An 18484-nucleotide genomic window follows, 5' to 3' on the forward strand; every position below is an offset into this window, starting at 1 on the left:
TTCTGAAAGTTCCTACTAGTTGCAGAAATCCAAGAAGCAGAATTCCCCTATTTTGAAGATCATTCTTTTAGGACCTGGGGAAGATCCGTGTCACAAAAAAAGAACACAAATGTATCAGAAAACAGACAAAGGGCTAATAGAATGCTCGTCAAGCTTCAGGTAACTCCAGAAGTTTACTTAGACATTGGACAATAAATTGAGTGTCTCTTCACGGACACTTCATATACATGATCAAATTCAAATTGCCTGGGAGGTCTGTGATCATTGACCTGATAGGTTTAATTTTCAAAAAAAGAACTTGGCAAGTCAACTTCAATACCTTGTGTTTTGGCTTCCATAGAAGAGATTCATTGTGCATCAGTCATCCATGAATGACATAAATCGCTTCAGATTCTGTTTTGGGGACACATGTCTCAATAGAAAGCACTGGCTGAAAAGTGTCAACAAACTTTGCTTGGATGAAAGGCCCCAAAATGGCTGCTAGGTGGCACAAAATGAATCAGAATGGGAAAGCCCTTTTTCAAAGAACAATGACTCCTTTATATTATGTGAGGCTTTACCAATACAAAGAACAATAAGTACTGTATTTTAAGTTTGACCTAACAGATAGCTTGGCACTGACTTAATGCCAGACTCCTGCAGCTTTTATAAAGGAGTTAAATCAGTAGCTATATTTTAATGAGCAGTGTTTGAAGAGAACAGTACAGAGCAGTCTGTACTGAATACCAAGACAAGTAGGGGAATAACATTTCCACAGAAATATGAATAATAGAGAGTACCTTATCCACAATGCTGAGATCACAGCCTGACCTTAGCAGCATTTCCATTACTTCTACATTTCCAAGGTCTGCTGCCAGGTGTAGAGGCGTTTGATGTCTCTTGTGGAAACAAAACCAAACCAAAGAACATTAAACAGAAATTATAAAAATACAACAAAGTTCAACATTCAGATCAAATTGCATAACAAGAATCCACTGGAGAATGAAGGTAGTAATTTCTTATTATTTCTTAAATTCTCTTTTTATGTAGGCAAAATACAACATCAAATCACAGATCAAATACATCTGGAACAGTTTGTAAAGTAACAGTTTGTAAAGTACTAGTATATTATTATCAGGGAAGGGGGGAGAGGGAGTCCTTGGAGAAGGCAGGCTAACCAAGGGGAATGGTGCTTGGTGCTTAGTTCATCCACACCCCTTCCTATTCCCTGCTTTTCCTTTACTGGCCCAATAGCTGGATGGGGGGGGGGAAACCCTTGGTAGTTTGTATCTTCTGTTACCATTCCAGGCTACAGAGACCACACAGAAGAGGGCTGGCTGGGAAGAAATTGAACTTCAGGGGTTCTTATTAAAAATGAAACTCACAGTAGGGTCTGCAGAGTGAAGAAATGTGACAATTCACTGAATTACTTATGAATATAGACTAGGCAGACAAGGGATCAAGATCTAACTGCAGGCACAGATCCAGTATCTGCAGATTCAGTTATCCATGGTTACAGGGAAACTCCCTTGAGCCTATTAACATGTTTTAAAGTCTTACTGGGGCAAAAATCTTCTTGCTTATTGGTATAAGCCTACAGTCTTATAGTGCCTTACAGGCTGTCTCCCAGCAGCCAGAATACTTGGTCAACAGTGAAGGTCAACGAGGTCAACAGTGAAGCAGTAACTGATCCATTACTACCATCGCCCCACCCCTTAAGGGAGCAGCAATGGGTTTTCCTGGCTGGAGCATTGTGATGCCCCAGTTTGGGAACCTCCGGATTCTGCCATAAGAAAAATAATACAGTCGGCCTTCATCTTAATGCACACTTTACTTGCATGAACTCAAGTTTAGGCACTCAGCCCCCCTTCCCCCTAAAAAAAAGCTCACAGCGCAATCCTAACTTGTGCTGGAACAGGCAGGACTTCTGATTACTAGTTCACTAGCCACTTTCCATCTTTACACATTTGTGGCAAATGAACTTTTAGTCAGATTTATGGCATTACAAGTATAATGGACATACTAAGGGCACAATCCAGGGCACAATCCCCAGTGGCCTGTGCTGTATGCTCAACAGCTTAAGAGGCTGTTGATCACCTTTGGGTAAGGGAATAGTTTTCCCCTACCCCTTGTAACACCAGCCACTCCTATGAAGCTACTTGGATCTGTGCCAGCTATTTAGCTGGCACAAATCCGAGAAGCATGGTGTAAAGCCAGAGAGGTTAGGATACAGTGTGTGTTGCTGCTGTCAATCCCATCCCCACTTGGGCCTGATCTTCCTCCAGCTCTGCCCTCCACCAGCCAAAAATGCCCCCTCTCCACCCCCAGCCCTGCTTGCCACCCTCTCCCAGCCCTGCACCAACTGTTGCCACACTCATCTACACTGGCCTGCTTGGGACAGAATCTTGTACTGGCAGGCTGGTGAAAGTCATTGTGTTGGTGCGCCCTACTCACGAGTCAGTGCAAACATGCCTTACAGCACATCTACAACACCCCTGAGCCTGCGTAAGGGGCCTGCGCAGATTCAACAATCACTTTGGATTGCACTGTAATGCTGTTAATTCAAGAGCTTCCTTTGATATCATTGCAGTCTAAGGAATTGACTCAACAGGCTAGCCAGGCTGTGATAAGTGTCAAGGCGTTCTTAATCTCCCACTCCCACACTCAAACACATTAGGACCTTGGTCATATAGAGAGAAAGTATTCACACTTGCAGAGAAATGAAAACAGAACATCTCTGAATTATATGGCCCTAAAGCCATACTCACCTCATTGAGAGCGTTTATGTCATGGTTGGCATCTAGTAAATTATTTACCACAGACAAGTTATTTTTTATGACAGCTAAATGGAGAGGAGAATTCTTTTGCTGTAGATGGAGGAAAAGATTATTACAATCAAAACAATGAATCTATCATCTCAGTATTATTTGTTTGACAGAGATTTTTCATGATGACTTCTTCAGTTTGGGAAAATGTTTACATTCCAGTGGGCATAAGAAAGCAAAATTCTTTCTGCAAAGGGAACTGTATTTTCTAGGTGTGCTGTCTGTAATCATGTGGCAAATTATTATACATAATGAATTGGAATAAGATGATAAATCTACCATTGTCAAAAGGAAGGCCTCAGTCAAAATAGCTGCCTTGGGTTCCCTCTGAGAGAGAAAGGCAGGATAGAAATATGATAAACAAACAAAATACACAATCTCTTTAAATGCCCTGTAGAAGGTTGCTTCTCATGGGACCCCCTACCTAGGTGAGCTCCTTATCCTGCCACACATTGCAATGGTAGAACACTTTCTACCCTTCACCATAGCAGCAGTGGCAACAGCAACAATGGCATTCTAGCCAGCAGCACCTGGCTTCCAGCCACCATATTTTTCCCCTAAGTGGACGAAAGGTGAATCAGGGAGATTAGAGAATTTGGATTCTATGTTATTTGTCCGGAATCTGTCATTGTTTATTTCTGGAAAAGCCAATTAAAATTTCCAATAACAAAAAACTTAAATCTTTCTCCTCACACCTCCAAAGTTGCTATTCACAACAGAGAGGGGAACATATGGTATAATTCCATGGCCAATAACAACTTCCAAGAGAGAAGGATTAAAGTCAAGGAAATGGTATGGTAGAAAGGTTTAACCCCTATATATCAGGGATGTGCTGGAGCCACAGCACTGAGACTCAAGTTGACTCCCGAGTCTCCACCCCTCCGAACTCGAGTTGCCCATGAGTCATACAGGCAACCATCGCAAGTCATCCAGAGCCATTTTTTGAGTCATTTTGACTAATCAAAATGGATTTGGAGAAGCAAGTCAGGCTGCCCAATCCTAACCCACACTGGAACGGGGAGGTCCTGATTGTGGGGTTGGAGCCGGTTATGGATCAGCCCTGGGCAAGGGGAATTCCTTCCCCTTACTCAGATAATGCAGCAGCAGCCCAAATGGGGCCACTTGGATCTGCACTACCTCAGGAGGTGGCAGCCCCATTCCCTGCTCACCCACAGCCCGCCCACAGGTCTGCCCTCCTCCCACCTCCCAGACCCCTGTACTGGTCTGACTTGGCTGGTGCGGGCTTACCTGCACACCAGCCCAACAGGGTTAGGGCCAGCCACTGGAAACAGTGCACACCTGTGTACCAGCCTCCCTCCTCCAGAGTCGTGCGCTTTACAGCACTTTTGTGACACTCTTTGGCTGGAGCAAGGGACTCGTGCCAGCCAAGGGAACTTTCTGGATTGTGACCTGAGTCTTTTTGAAAAGCAGGTCAAGCCCCAGAAGCAACAACAACAAAAAAAGGCAAGAAAGCAAGCATGTGCACAGAGTCACAAGCACACACAAAAGTGAGTCTTGAATTGAGTCTATTTGAGTATTTTCATTTTTAGGATAAAACCCCTGAGTCCCAAGTTAATGCCCAGGTCTTTGCTACGTGATTTCGAGACTGTACGAGTTGGAAAAACATGTGTTTTTGCAACTCAAGTCCTAGTCATCCGAGTCTTGGTCCATCCCTGGTATGTACACACACACCCCCAATTTGAGCCTCAGCCCAAATTGTAGGCCCCCACAACTGCTTTCGGCCACAGAAAATACAAGACATCCATTTATAGGGCTCTCATGTCATATAGCTTTCCTTGACAGAGTCACTTGTGTCAAAAACATGGGGGTGTCAGCACTGGCCTTCCTTAGTAGGTACTTGTCAGAATTCTTGAGAAAACGTGCTTATGTTAAATGATTAGAAGTACTACCTAAATATTGAGCATTATTATCAGCACCAATCTGTGAAGCTACTTATAGTCTTAGAGATCAGGCAGGAATTAAAATCCACATAAGGAATTAAATAAAAAAAAAGAAACCTATGACTTTTTTAAAAATTTAAATCTATAAAGGAGGTACAGTACATCTTCAGGATAGTCCTTTCTTCTTCAGAACATATCAACATAACATCTTTTGGAACCTATTAATTAATTTTTCCTCTTATTTTTACTGTTAGGAGTGCCTCTCACCCACTCGGTCTGCCTAACGGCCTCACCTCAATCTGACAAGGAGATTTGCTGCCAAGAATAAATTCTCACTGTGGGTGTGAACTGCTAGTTCCTCTTTATAAGTTAAACAAAGGTGGGGGGGGGGAGAGAAGCATGACTCACTTGTGCTTCTTTCTCATGTCTCTGCAGCATTTTATCAAATGGGTCAGAAAGGTAAGCATGCTAAAGGAACATTTTGCCAAATTATAACCTTGGAATACTGGAGTTTAAGGGATGTTGTTCATTACACCACAGAATGTCAGCTGCACACCCGCATTCAAATCACCATTCTGATTAGAAATTTACATTTCTTGGCCAGTCTAAACCCAATCTAGCTCAAAAGATTTTTGTGAGGCTACAGTGATACTAATACATGGACATAACCCTTAAGGTAAAAAGAAGATCAGGGTAAAAAGGTGATAAATAATCATTCAGAGAAACAGGTAGACAACAGGTGTGGAAACAGGTGTGCACTTTAACACTGGACCTTTTATACCCTAAAATCTGAAAGGAAAAATAGCAGGTAAAACATTTAGCATTAAACATATTAACATTAAAACATATGAACTAATTTATCTTCTTAACCTCCGCCCTTTGACGAAACATTTACACATTCTAGAGCTCAATCCTATGCATGTCTACTCAGAAGTAAGTTCCATTAGAGTCAATGGGGCTTACTCCCAGGAAAGTGTGGATAGGATTCGGCTCTTAGTATGCTATGGAGCTTTCCATAAATGAATCCAAAATATTTTTTCAGGTCAGTGATATGATGATATAAAACATGACGATATTTTTAGAAACATTATTAAATTTTGCCTCTAGGAATGAAAACTGTATTAGCCTCACATACCATAAACAGGTGGTGGAAAATTGAATAAACAAAACAGTACTGCAACATTATCCAAGATGAGGAAACTCTTTTACTAACAAGCAAAATAAACTACTCAGATGATGCTAATAAGGATTAAATATTTAACATCCCAATCCTAAGTAAATCCCCATGCAGCAATGCAGCAGTGCATGCTACACTGCATCCCATGGGGAGGTGTTTGGCTGCTGGAGGTCCCCTTGCCCTGGGATAAGCCCCAGGAGCTTCTATGGGTCAACTCAGACCTGCACCAGCGATATCACTGGCACAAGTCCAAGTTCATCCATGCAGGCAGATCAGGCCCAGGAAGGGGGTTAAGGATACAGTGTGCACCAGCACCACTGATTCTGTTCCTTGGACCAATCCGCTCACCCCCTGCCCCATTCCCTTCCCATTTTACCCCCTCCTCATGCCCTTGTGCTGGAATTACTCGGTCCAGCAGGCCTCCCAACAGCGAACACAGGAAGGCTCTGGCCTCCCTGCTGGTGCACCAGCTAACACTGCCACAAAGTGCTTTGTGGTGCTTTTGCAACAGGGCACACTGACAGAACATGAGTTCCACCAGTGCAGGCCCTGCATAGGATTGGGTCATAACTTTATTACACTTCATAAGAATCACATCCAGTACAGTCAGCTCTGTATATAATCTGGGCCCCAAATATGCTAGAATATTAAAATATCTCTAACAGTAAAAGTGTAAGTTTTACATATAAAATTGTTGGTAACAGAGCCTTGCATAATGATTCTGCTGTAGAAATTTTATACCAGCGTACCATGTAATACGTGAGCCTTCTGTGTGCAAATTTAGGTTATAATCCCATGAACTTTTACCTGGGTAAAAGTTCACGAACTTTTTCACACGTTATTTCACGAACACACGTACACTAGCCACGCAGTTATGCCATATAAAAATACATTTGTGGGCCCAATCCTATCCAACTTTCCAGTGCTGATGCAGCCACAATACAGCCCTGTCTGGACGCAATCAGACTTACTTACTTGCATACAGTGCTATAAACAGCAGGACTGATAACACTTTCCATCCCTTCTACCTCCAGTAGGTAGAGGATTGAAGTGCTGATGGGAGGGGCTTGTCTGATTGATTATACCAAAAGAAAGGATGGGCACCCTTCCATTCCAACCAGTATCATGGAGCTAAAGATCAAGCAAAATTTTCTATCTTTGCTGTTTTTCCAATGCTACAAGCAAGTAGGGGGAGGCAGAGGGATGAAGAATGTATGGAGGAGGAGGGCTCCACTGGGAGCCAGTCTAAGGGGCTTCCTCACCTCTTCCAAGATCTCACAACCCGCTGACATCAAAAACCACATGAGTTTACTCATCATACATTCAAAACCCACATGGAGGATTCAGAACTCTCGCAAGAAAAAATGAAAAAGGTATTTGAATATTCCATGGAAAAACACAGATTTCTTATGTACAAGGAAACCCACATAGGTTTTGCATCCAAACATGCAACTATTCCATGGAAAATGCTAATTTTCACATAAGTTTCTGCACATTGGGTTTGAGCCTTAGCTTTAGTTGCAGTACAGGGTAGGCACAAGGGTGTGGTGCCAAAGTCATAGTCATCATTCGCATGAATGGTTCATTATTTATATAGACTCAGGAGCTCCTCCTTTCATAATGATGCATACATGCATAAATAATTACCATCATTTTCAACAAATGCTGTAAAGAAACATTAAGGATGTGTGTGGAAATATTTACTTACTTACTTACTTACTTAGAGCCCAATCCTGAGGTCTGCAGCACAGCTCCGTGTGGCACATTTGCGGGGCTCACCTCTGGGCTCCCACCGGAGCTAGCCCAGCGCCAGCCGGTGCCGGGCTAGCATGCAGGAGTCGCCTGGGTTCTGCAGCTCAGTGGTCTCCTGGACCGCCGGGCTGTGGAACGGGAGATGGGGGCGTGATCAGGGGTGTAGAGGGGCATTCCAGGGAGGGGGGAGGCATGGCCGGGGGTGTGAGGGAGGTGTGTTGGGGGAGAGGCGGATCCGTGGAGCTGAGCTCCACAGGATCCAAGGCACTCGTGGAGGGCTGCACACCCTACATGAGTGCCTTTACTTTAGTACCAACCTTTTGGTCGCCACTAAAGTGAGCAGCCCCATTGTGGGGCTGCTTCTCTCCTGAGGTGCCTCCCACGGTAGCGTGGGAGGTGCAGGAGCCTGGGAGCTCCGGGCAGCTCAGGATTGGGCTGCCCCTTACTTACTTACTTATTTACTCTGAGCGCAATCCAAACCTCTTGGGCCAAGGGACATGGGCCTGCCTGGGAGGGTCGCAAACGTGCTGTAAAGCACATTTGTGCCTCCTTGAGGGGAAGCCAGGCTGGCACTCCGAGAAGCACCGGCTTGTGGAGGCTGACAGATGCCTCTGCGCCAGTTTCCCTTCCGGTGCTTGCATTGGCCCCGCAGGGCCAACGTAAGCAAAAAAGGTAGGCATGGGGGGGGGGAAGAGGAGGGAGGGAGGCGTTCCTGGGTGGGGGAGGGAGGACGATAGGTAGCCCTGGGGTGGGCGGGTGGGGAGTGGGAAGCGGGGCTGGGATCCAGCAGTTCTGCCAGATCCCAACACCCGTTCCCAGGGAGAACGGAGCGGCTTCAAGCCGTTCTGCTCTCCTCGGACTTGCACCACCTCAGGAGGTGGCACAAGTCCAAGGAGACCCATAGGCGCCAGCAGCCCTAACCCCGGGGTAAGAGGAAAAGTTTCCCCTTGCCTCTGGCTAAGCTGCTGCTGGCCACAATCCTGCGCTGGATACAGCGCAAGCCTCCTAGCATGCCTGTTCCAGCACAAGTTAGGATTGCGCCCTTACTTACTTACTTACTTCATTTATATTCCATCTTTCTCGCAGAAGGGACCCAAGGCAGCTTACAACAATAACTAAAACAACACAATTATAAACATAATTTAAAAACAAGGTGAAAATAAAGGGTATAATACAAAAAAAACCAAAAAAAAAAAACCCCCACAAACTCTTACCTGAGATTTAGGACCAAGATCTATATTTTTACTGATAAGAAATTTGACCAAAGGTGTATGTCCATTCTGGGTTGCAATATGCAAGGCATTGTTATTGTGCTGAAAGAAATACAAGGCAGAAAAATAAAATTCTTGTTTTTATTATTGTTAATAATTCAAAGTAATTAGAAAAAGAACGCTCTTTGAAGATACCAAATGAAATTTTATTGTAACCTTGTGTCACTGTCAAAAACTGTTAATAAAGTAGACCAGTTGGGTCGGGGCGACAGTACAGAAAATACGGTTAAGTTGCATTTTGAAGAAGCTTCTATTCACAAAGCATTGAATGCTCTCTCATGGCAACATTTGAACTCTTATGTTGCACGTGTTTTGCGCAAATGATTCTTCAAGTAAAAAAAAAAAAGATAGAGTCTTTTCATAAAGCCGTAACTACTTCTTAAACGTATGAATAACCAGTTCAGTTCTTAAACATATGAATAACCAGGTAGTCTGCAGTTCAGACTTTGACAAGATTATTTTTTTGGAGCAAGTGGTCTGTGGTTCAGCCTGTGGCTCAATATCAGTTATGACTCAAGCTACACATACGGTAGAATACAGTACTTGAATTCTGGACTGCTCCACTTCAGATTATGAAGGGGAGTCATATTTTGAATTCACCCCCATGAAAAAAAATCCTGCATGTAGTAAACTCACAAGATGAAGAAGAGTTCTGCCCTAAATAAGCTCTCCAGGGAGCTAATTTATTACATGCAAAGAGGTTTTCTGTATGGAGAAGGTGAATATGAAGTGGAACTGTCCAAAATGTTACCACCACAGCTTACCACCTCACTTGCATAATGTATAGATTGTGTCTATGACACAGAAAGCAGAAAAATACAGGAAAATTCCAAGAATGCCAATACTGTAGTTGCTGTTTCTCTTTCAGCTCTTCTAGGCCACTGATTTCAATTAGACTGTAAATGCTTTAGATTAAGATACCATTAGCAATTAATTGGACACTCCAATTTACATGCTTTAGAAACCTTATAGGAGGAAAAATTGTTTCCTTTCTAATTTTGCAAAAATGAGTTGGGCATAAATTTTCTTGAGGTTCCACATGACCAGACCCTTAAAAAGAGCAGGGTTGCGCTTCAGCTACCTTTCCAGGTAGCAACAGAACGAAGAAGCAAGCGATGAACTAGGTTACGAGCAATGAGCAGCCATGTGCCATGGTCTCAGGAAAGGCCCTAGCACTTGTAAGTCAGTTCAGGGGGCAGGTGGGGGCAGGGAGAAGAGAGCAACAGGGCAGAGACCAGGGAAGAAAGGGGGGAAAATTTAGGCCATGAAGGGAATAGTCTATCCCCCTTCCAGGCCTCAGTCTGCCTTCCCAGGTCCACCTGGACATGCCACAGCAAAATAGCTTGTGCAGGTCCAAGTAGACCCATTCAGACAGTAGAGGCATATCTCTAGGCAAGGGAACAAATGTTCGCTTATGAAGAGGAGACCACCAGGAGTGTCCTATGGGCCCACAACAAGATGCAATGCACTTTATCTGTGGGGAAAGGGGTTTAGATAGGATTGGGTTGCCAGTTTGTTAAGTGTCTGTCAGATTGCAAGCAAAATGGAACCACTCCAAAATAAGACAATAGTATTATTCAGGGGACTTCATAGGTACTTACAGCCCAATCCTGAGCTCGGCACTCCGAGTTTCTGCCAGAGCACACTGTCACAAACGTGCCATAAGGCACATCTGCAAGGCTTACCGCCAGGCCAGTGCCCATGCTAGCCCAGTGCTGGCTTGCGCTGGGCTAGTGCCAGGCAGGCGCCCGTCCTCTGCTGCTCGGTGGTCTCATGGTGGTCTGATTGTTGAGCTGCAGTACTGCCCAAAGAGCTAAAGAAGAACAACTATGGTCTCGTTTCTGGATGGGAGATGGATGCCAGGCTGATAAGCTGATTTTATCCATTGTGGTAGAATGGAGTCGCTGCTGAGTTGATGTCCCCCACAGTGAGAGAGCAGGGGAGTATGTGAGAAGGTCAGCCAGCAAAGAACGGAGAGCAGCCTTGATGACCTGTTGAGACTATGGCTGCTTCTGAAGTTTGATAGCATGCAGCCAGAAGAGATAACCACACTGTGAAGGCAGCATCTGGTAACTGAGGGTTCTGTGAGTCTTTCCAAGGAATATAATGTACAAACCCCATTGAAAAATGCTGGTTTAGATTAGCCTGTATAGGTAAACCTCCTTGAATGCTGTTTAAAAATAAAGAAAGGCAGTGTATGTATGTATGCATGGTATGTAATGCCCCCTTTATGGACAAGAGATGAGCCATTGCACAGAATTACACAAAGGGCGCAATCTTAACCCACTTTTTAGCTCTAAGGGCAGTGCAGCTCTGAGGTAAGGGAACAAGCATTCCCTTAGTTTGAGGAGGCCTCTGTAAGTGCCACCTAACTGCTGGGTGCAGCACACATCCCATTGGCACTGCTGTACCAGTGCTGGAAAGCTGGTTATGATTTGGGCCAAAATAATTGCAATTATATGGTGGATGGATTGTTTTCATGTTAATTTGAATGGCTCTCAGACCTACAAATGTTCTGTAACTTAACTGACACCAAGGACACCAAGCATATCTACATACTTTGTTTGAGATATTGATGTCACTTCCTGCTTCAAGCAGTAGAGCTGCACATTTTTCATGGCCTCCTTCAATGGCTAGATAAAATGGTGTTTCATCATTCTAAAAGAAAATTAAAAAAATTATTGACATTCAAATAATTTTGAATTATCACCAGACTTGTAGGCAGCTACTCAACTGCTTGCCTGTGATAAGTATGGTATGAATTTCCTTCAAATGATCGGTGGCCCAGGCTGCTCAGCATAAGTGACAGATCCCGGAACTGCCACCTGCTCCCTGCCCGCCCACCCACCATGCCACTGGCCTGCTGCCTCAAAACGCCTCCCTCCTGCCTTCTCCCCACCCCCCAACCCCCACGCTGGCCAAGCTTGGCCAGCATGAACTCACCGTGCCCCAAAGCCCACATTGGCACGGGGAGGTTGGCACATGAACATGAGCCAGCCTGTCTCCCCCAAGAGTGGCACAAAAGTGCTATATGGAACTTTCATGGCACTCATCAGCCAGCACAAGGAACTTGTGCCAGCAGAGAGGGCACTTTGGATTGTGCCCTTTGCTTTTTCATGTTTACTCTGTCATTCTGGGTTTTCCTTGTGTTTTTACCTGATTGAATTCATTTACTTCTTTCCACTCCTGCAGAAGAACTTCCACCACCTCACTGTGACCATTTTTAGCAGCCAGATGCAATGCGGTGTTTCCTTCCTTAAACATGTGCAGAAACATAATGTACATTAATATTAGCATGAAAAACAAGCATGTATGGACCACATAATATATAGTGCTCTAATAGTGTTCATATAGAGCTCTATATGAACTTGCTTCACAAGCTCAGGTTTGACCTGAAAACTGAAATCTGGCAAGGGATATGCAATATGGGGTATGAATTAATGTAGAATTCTGGTAAGTCTGTAGGCAATATTCCTTGAATTTTTAAAACATGCTTTGTACAGTACGTAGTTAGTTTGGCACATAATGATGAAAATAAATATAGTCTGGTGTGGTTCACTTTTGTAACTTTAAGGAAAAATAAATTTGTTTTTAATTGTAATGTTGCTACTCTTGTCAGTGTATGATACTTTTCTGTCTTATATTTGTTATCAATCACCTTGTACACAGTTCAGCAGAATATAAACTATGGGTATCATCTGGTTTCCCTTCCTTTGAAGAAAGGACTCTTTCTCTGAACTAAGGCATCTATATCCCAGGGCCATATGAATCCAGCATTATTATCGGTCTTCCATGGAGTAGAAACTAACAATCCAGTCCTATCCGCTCAGCACTATAGGCTACACCAAAATGGTCACCGCTGTATTCAGTGAGGCCAGGGCAGCAGCCAGAGGTCTCCTCTGGGGAAAGGAAGCTCCCTTACCCCAGGTAATGGCACCGCAGCTCCAATGGGTCTCCTTGGATCTGCACCCACTGTTGAGTGGGTGCAGTCTTGAGGAGGCCTGTCTTGTTGGGCTGCCCGGCCAGGGAGGGGGGAATAGTACACAGCAGCAGACTCTTCCACCATTTCTGCCCCCTTCCAAGGCCCAATTCTCCCCTCCTCCACCTTCCCCTCCCTCTGTTTCACCCTCCCCCTCCTTCCCCAGCCCTCCTCCCACCCTGGGAAGCGTCACTGTTGGCCGGTAGTGAAACTTAACATCCATGGCTGCCCAGCACTGAGGCCCAGTACCAATGCTCCCTCTTGTCAGGTGCTGCAAATGTGCTTTACAGCATGTTTGTGACATCCAGAGCCAGTGATACACACATATTGCTGGTGCTGGCAACTTTAGGATTGGATCCTAAGTTACTTGGATTCAGTACTTATCAAAACGAAGCACCAATTCTGAGCAGGAGCATCAATTCTGGCACTCTCAATACAGAAAAAATTGCTTTTAAATAAGCATGGTTATTAGTAAGCTAATCTCTGGCATGAACCATGCATAGGGACTTGTCAAACTGAAGGCCAGTGAATATACAAATAAATACTGCATTTGGAGAACCAAGATGGTGTCCTAGTTCAGGAGTCACACCTGGAAGATCGATGTTCAAATCCCTGCTCAGCCATGAAGCTTCCTGGGTGACCTTGGCCCAGTCACTATCTCTCAACCTCACCTATCTCACAGGGTTGTTGTGAAGACAAAAAGCAGGGGAGGAGCTATGAGCAGTGCCCTGAGCTCCTTGCAAGAAATGCAATATAAAAATCTGAAAAATAAATTTCAACCTTTCTAAATTTTTCTTATTGGTTTAACTATGAGAATTAACTCCCTGTTTTCATGTAGTGTTTGGCATCGTAGATAAAATTAGAATTTTTAATTGCAGAAGTCATTTCTGACAAAAGACACAGAGCAAAATAACAACTCTTCATTAGATTTATTAAAAATAGACTTACATTGTCCTTTTCTGAGGTAAATAAGTTAAGAGACATCAACTCATTTATCATTTCTACGTGGCCCATTTTGGCTGCCAGAAGAAATGGCTTTCTACCTTTCTAGGAAACAGCAATGATAAAAATGTTATCAGAGAAATAAAAACAACAAACACTCATGTACAAGTTTTGCTAACCATTAGTGTGCCAATATACATACATATGCACATTCACATCCAGGTGGCTTTAATCAGCTCTACAATGAATAATATATAGCTGAAAGGTGTTAATGTGGCTTGCCTATCATCTATCTGTCTGTCTGTCTGTCTGTCTAATCTGGTAACTCCAAGACCAGATACAGGGCAGACCCAAAACATTCTTCTGCCTGAAGCAAAGGATGAGATGATGTTGCCATCCCCTGCCCCAGTACAAAAACAGCATAAAATTGTAGATTCAAAAATATGCCCAGTTCAAAGCAGGATGATACTTTGCGACTTTATTTAGAACAAACTAGAAGTGTCAAAGAGAAAGCTTTTTAGTGCTACAAAACTATTCATCAGGCAAATAATTAGCAAAAAGACAAAGGGAGATAATGTAAGGGCCCCAACAGTCTGTACTTTATAAAATATAAAGTAGTACTCTACTTGCAGATTTTGATCAGTTCTAAAAGGTATGATAGCTTTGATACACACAAACACACACGGGGGGGGGGGGGAGAGTGAGAGCGTTGTTCCTTCACATTATGCAGATATGCAATAGAACAGCCCTGCTGGATCAGGCCAAAGGCCCATCCAGTCCAGCTTCCTGTATATTACAGTGGCCCACCAGATGCCTCAGGGAGTACACAAGACAACAAGAGACCTGCACCTTGGTGCAGGATACCTGTTCTGAGGTAGCCTACTTCTAAAACCAGAAAGTTGCACATATCTATCATGGCTTGTAACCTGTTATTGACTTTTCTTCTAGAAATTGGTCCAATCCCTTTTTAAAGGCATCTAGGCCAGATAACAAGAGCACACCTTGTGGCATGGAGTTCTACAGAGTAATTACATGCAGGGTAAAGAAATATTTTCTTTTGTCTATGCTAACTTTCCCAAATAATCCAGGAAATATTCACTTGGAAACAGTTTCCCTGATTTCATCTGAGTAGCATGTTCTTGGAGCCTTTTGCTGGCTCCATAAAATCTGGAGCCTGAGCATCTTGTGGAGGTGATGCAAGACCTTGAGACAAACATCAAGTTTTTGCAGATTAAAACACTTATTTTAGGGCTATACATTTTTCTATGTATGTTTTAAAGCAGTGCACTTCTACAAGGGAGTTGGGAGTACTGTAAGTCATTGCAGGGGAGAGGGGAAGGCAGCAATGCAATTCCCAGGATTGCGCTGCTGCTGGGGATAGGAGGGGGGTTTTCTACTTACCTGCAGTCAGCACTGCAGCCCTTTGCTTGGCTCCCCCATGCAAAAGTGTTTTTTTAAAAAGGCACCTGGTTTCGTCATGAAAGCTGGAAGTGCCCTTCCCCCGTTTTACACTTTTGCAGGCATGGGGTACCCTGCAGAGGGCACCCCAGATCTCCCAGGACTGCAGTGCTGGCTGAAGGCAAGTTAAAAAAAGAGAAAAAAAACCCTCCCATCCCCAGCATTAGTGCGATCTGAGGATTGCATAACTGCCTTCCCCCTCTCCCTGCCCCTTAAAGGGTCATTGGCCAGTGCTTCCCAGGCAGGTGGGTCACAATCCACCAGTTTGGGAACTACTCTTTTAACATCATCTTAATGGTATTGTTCTACAAAGACTTGCTTCAGAGTCTTGCTCTGAACCTTTGTGAGGAAAAAGGACTGCAAATACATTTGGGATCAGATCCTGCATGGGAGTATTTTTGCCCATGTGATACAAATGTATCACTTGAGAAGATAAGAGGAATCAGAAAGATCATTGGAGCAAATGTTTATTCTCCCAGTATTCAGAAAATACAGAGAAAATTTTAACTGTGACTACATTCACACTCATATTATGTTTTTGAAAAGTATTCACAAAAATATTACTAATGGTATCAAGAAGTACCCATTGTTAGATACTCTCTATATAGATACCTCATCAGGTTTGTTGAGATCCAATAGATGAAGATCTTGGATGAAATAATCCACTATTCTAACATTATTGTTCTGAGCTGCAAAGTGTAGAACATTCATTCCTTCCTAGGGAAAAGACAGAAAAACAATGTAAAATAGACTTTAAAATTTGCCTGTACTTAATGTCAGCTTACATTTGTCAGTAACAAACCTGATTCTTAGCTTTTTGATCAGCACCTGCTTTAATTAACATCAGCATTATGTCCAAGTTTCCAGACCAAGCAGCAAGATGAATTGCAGTAAGTCCATGCTTCAAATGAAAAAAACAAAAGGAAAGTGGTAACAAAAAATTGCTAGACATCACAATGAAATTTCAAACTGCCCTGTTTTATTAAGATCACATTATATTGTAAAATTAACAAACAAAAGTAGGAATTTTAAAAACTCAGTTCTGTAGAATTTAGGTTATTTCCACTTAAGCCTGTGAATCTGGAAGTGACAACATCCTGATGGATATGTTGATACCCTGACGCCATGTACGTGTGCACATATAAAGTTCTTCTCATGTATTTCAGTAATTTGAGAACAATGTTGTATAGCAGTGATTTTCAACCTTTTTCATCTCATGGCACGCTAAGCTGCGAAAATTATCAAGACACACCATCAGTTTTTTCACAGTTGACAAGGCACACTCAAGGCCCCCAATAGTCCTACTAATATGTTACCCTCTCCCAAACTCCAGTGATACACCTGCAGACCATTCAAGGCACACCAATGTGCCATGACACAATGGTTGAAATTCACTGTTGTATAGTTTGTGAGTTGGTACCATCATCTTCACAGTGTAGACAGGGAGCTAAAGAGCATGGTTTGTAGTAGTTAACATTTGAGGTGAGATTTCACACTCTACTCTATATGTTTACTCAGAAGAAACTCCCACTGCATTCAGTGATGCTTACTCTCAGGTTAGTGTATATGAGATTGCAGTCAGTCATTAGATAAGGACTTTTTAATTTCATATTTGCATAGTGTATTATGTAGATCTACCATCAAAGGACATGGAACAAGATCTTTGTTTTACTTAACAACAGACAGTTTCTAATAGTGATGATGTAGCAAACAGTACATTCTCCTTATTCCCTTAAGGATAAAGATACAAAAGGTTAAAAACTGTTACTGAAAACTTTATTGGTTAAAAATGTACGAATAATCCATGGTGTATAATATAAAATATGCTTTATTCAGAACAGGGAGAGCCTTAACTCCCATGTTATTCAACACATGATGGAAATCCCTCCTCCCACAATCATAGGATGACTCAAGTGTTTGAAGAAGGGAACTCCCAGAACCCTACATTTCATTCCATGCGTGACTTGCTGGAGTGCTTTCCTTTCTAAGGAGGAGTTTTGACAATTACAAATGTATCCTATGTTCAGATTTTGCCTATTAATTGGAGTATTTTGGGGCCAAAGTACTTCTTTAGCTAAATGTGCATTAATAGGTGTGCTTAAAATGGTAAATGATTTTATTAACCAAAAAGGCAGCTTGGGGACAGGACAGATCCCATGTGGGACAAGGCATGTGGGGAAGAAGTGGCTATTTCTTTCCTGTCACACCATTTTTCTGTCAAAAATCACCCCTGAAGTAGCTATTTGCAGCAAATAGTCACTTCATGGACAAATAGACACTTTGGGGGCATTTTTCAGTAGGAAAAGTGTTATCTTCCCCCTCTCTGCATGCCTTTGTCAGACTCAATCTTCCAAATCCCTCTGCCCAACCATGGATGCTTTTTGTTAACAAGAAGTCCTTCCTGTGTTCAGCATGCCTTTTAAAAATGCATTTAAAATGAATGTGTAGTTTAGCCCTCAAGATAAATGTTAGTAGACAATTTTGATATCAAAAATTAATAAAATAAATGTCATTTTATTTTTCACATATTTTTGAGGAACTTTCATACTTTTCAAACTGAAAAAAATATTATTTATATAATAATGTAGCTAAGGAAAGCTATCAATGCAACTCTTTCCATATTGGACTCCTATATGCCTGTGTCAGCAAGTGTTTAATATAAAGAAGCATTTTGGCTTACCATATCTGCTCTATCTACTCTAGCTTTGTGATGGAGCAGAAAGTCCACTGCTGATATATGATTTCCTGCAACAGCAAAATGGAGTGCTGTGCGCTTTTGCTACAAAACAAAACAAGGTAAACAATAAGCACAGAATACCATTAAGGGGTTTTAATTACTGTAGTATATGCCATTTAACAAATACATACTTTCAAAAACTAACAACTCATACCTAACCTGTGCTGGAACAGGGTGACCGGCTGGCCTGTGCTGTATCCAGAGCTGGGTTGGAGATGATTGTGGCTCAACTAAGGGCAAGGGGATATTTTTTCCCTTACCCCAATCACTGCCCCAGCCACTGCCATGGCTTGCATCAGGCAAGGAAGCTGGTGCGCGTCCTTGCGCCAGCCTCCCCGACTCATGGACATGACTTATGGAAGCATGGACATGACTTATGGTACATTTGTGATAGTCCTGGGCCAGCATAAGAGACTTCAGTTGGTATCCTTCAGTCTCAGAAGACTATGGTATCGCGCTCTGA

The 18484-nt window shown here is 43.0% G+C and overlaps 1 protein-coding gene across 1 annotated transcript in view; it reads right to left on the reverse strand.

Annotated features, from left to right (window-relative positions):
- The window catches only part of ANKDD1B (ankyrin repeat and death domain containing 1B), a 47251-nt gene that overhangs the window by 19803 nt on the left and 8964 nt on the right, over positions 1 to 18484 (reverse strand). The window contains exons 3-11 of the mRNA XM_066615911.1: positions 17965 to 18063; positions 16087 to 16185; positions 15897 to 16001; positions 13833 to 13931; positions 12062 to 12160; positions 11465 to 11563; positions 8849 to 8947; positions 2748 to 2846; positions 780 to 878 (exon numbers count right to left, since the gene is read on the reverse strand). Coding sequence (XP_066472008.1) covers positions 780 to 878; positions 2748 to 2846; positions 8849 to 8947; positions 11465 to 11563; positions 12062 to 12160; positions 13833 to 13931; positions 15897 to 16001; positions 16087 to 16185; positions 17965 to 18063 — 897 coding nt within the window. The remainder of the gene's footprint in view (positions 1 to 779; positions 879 to 2747; positions 2847 to 8848; positions 8948 to 11464; positions 11564 to 12061; positions 12161 to 13832; positions 13932 to 15896; positions 16002 to 16086; positions 16186 to 17964; positions 18064 to 18484) is intronic.

Source organism: Tiliqua scincoides, chromosome 2, assembly GCF_035046505.1.
Source record: "Tiliqua scincoides isolate rTilSci1 chromosome 2, rTilSci1.hap2, whole genome shotgun sequence".
In the NCBI taxonomy this organism is placed as follows: Eukaryota; Metazoa; Chordata; class Lepidosauria; order Squamata; family Scincidae; genus Tiliqua; species Tiliqua scincoides.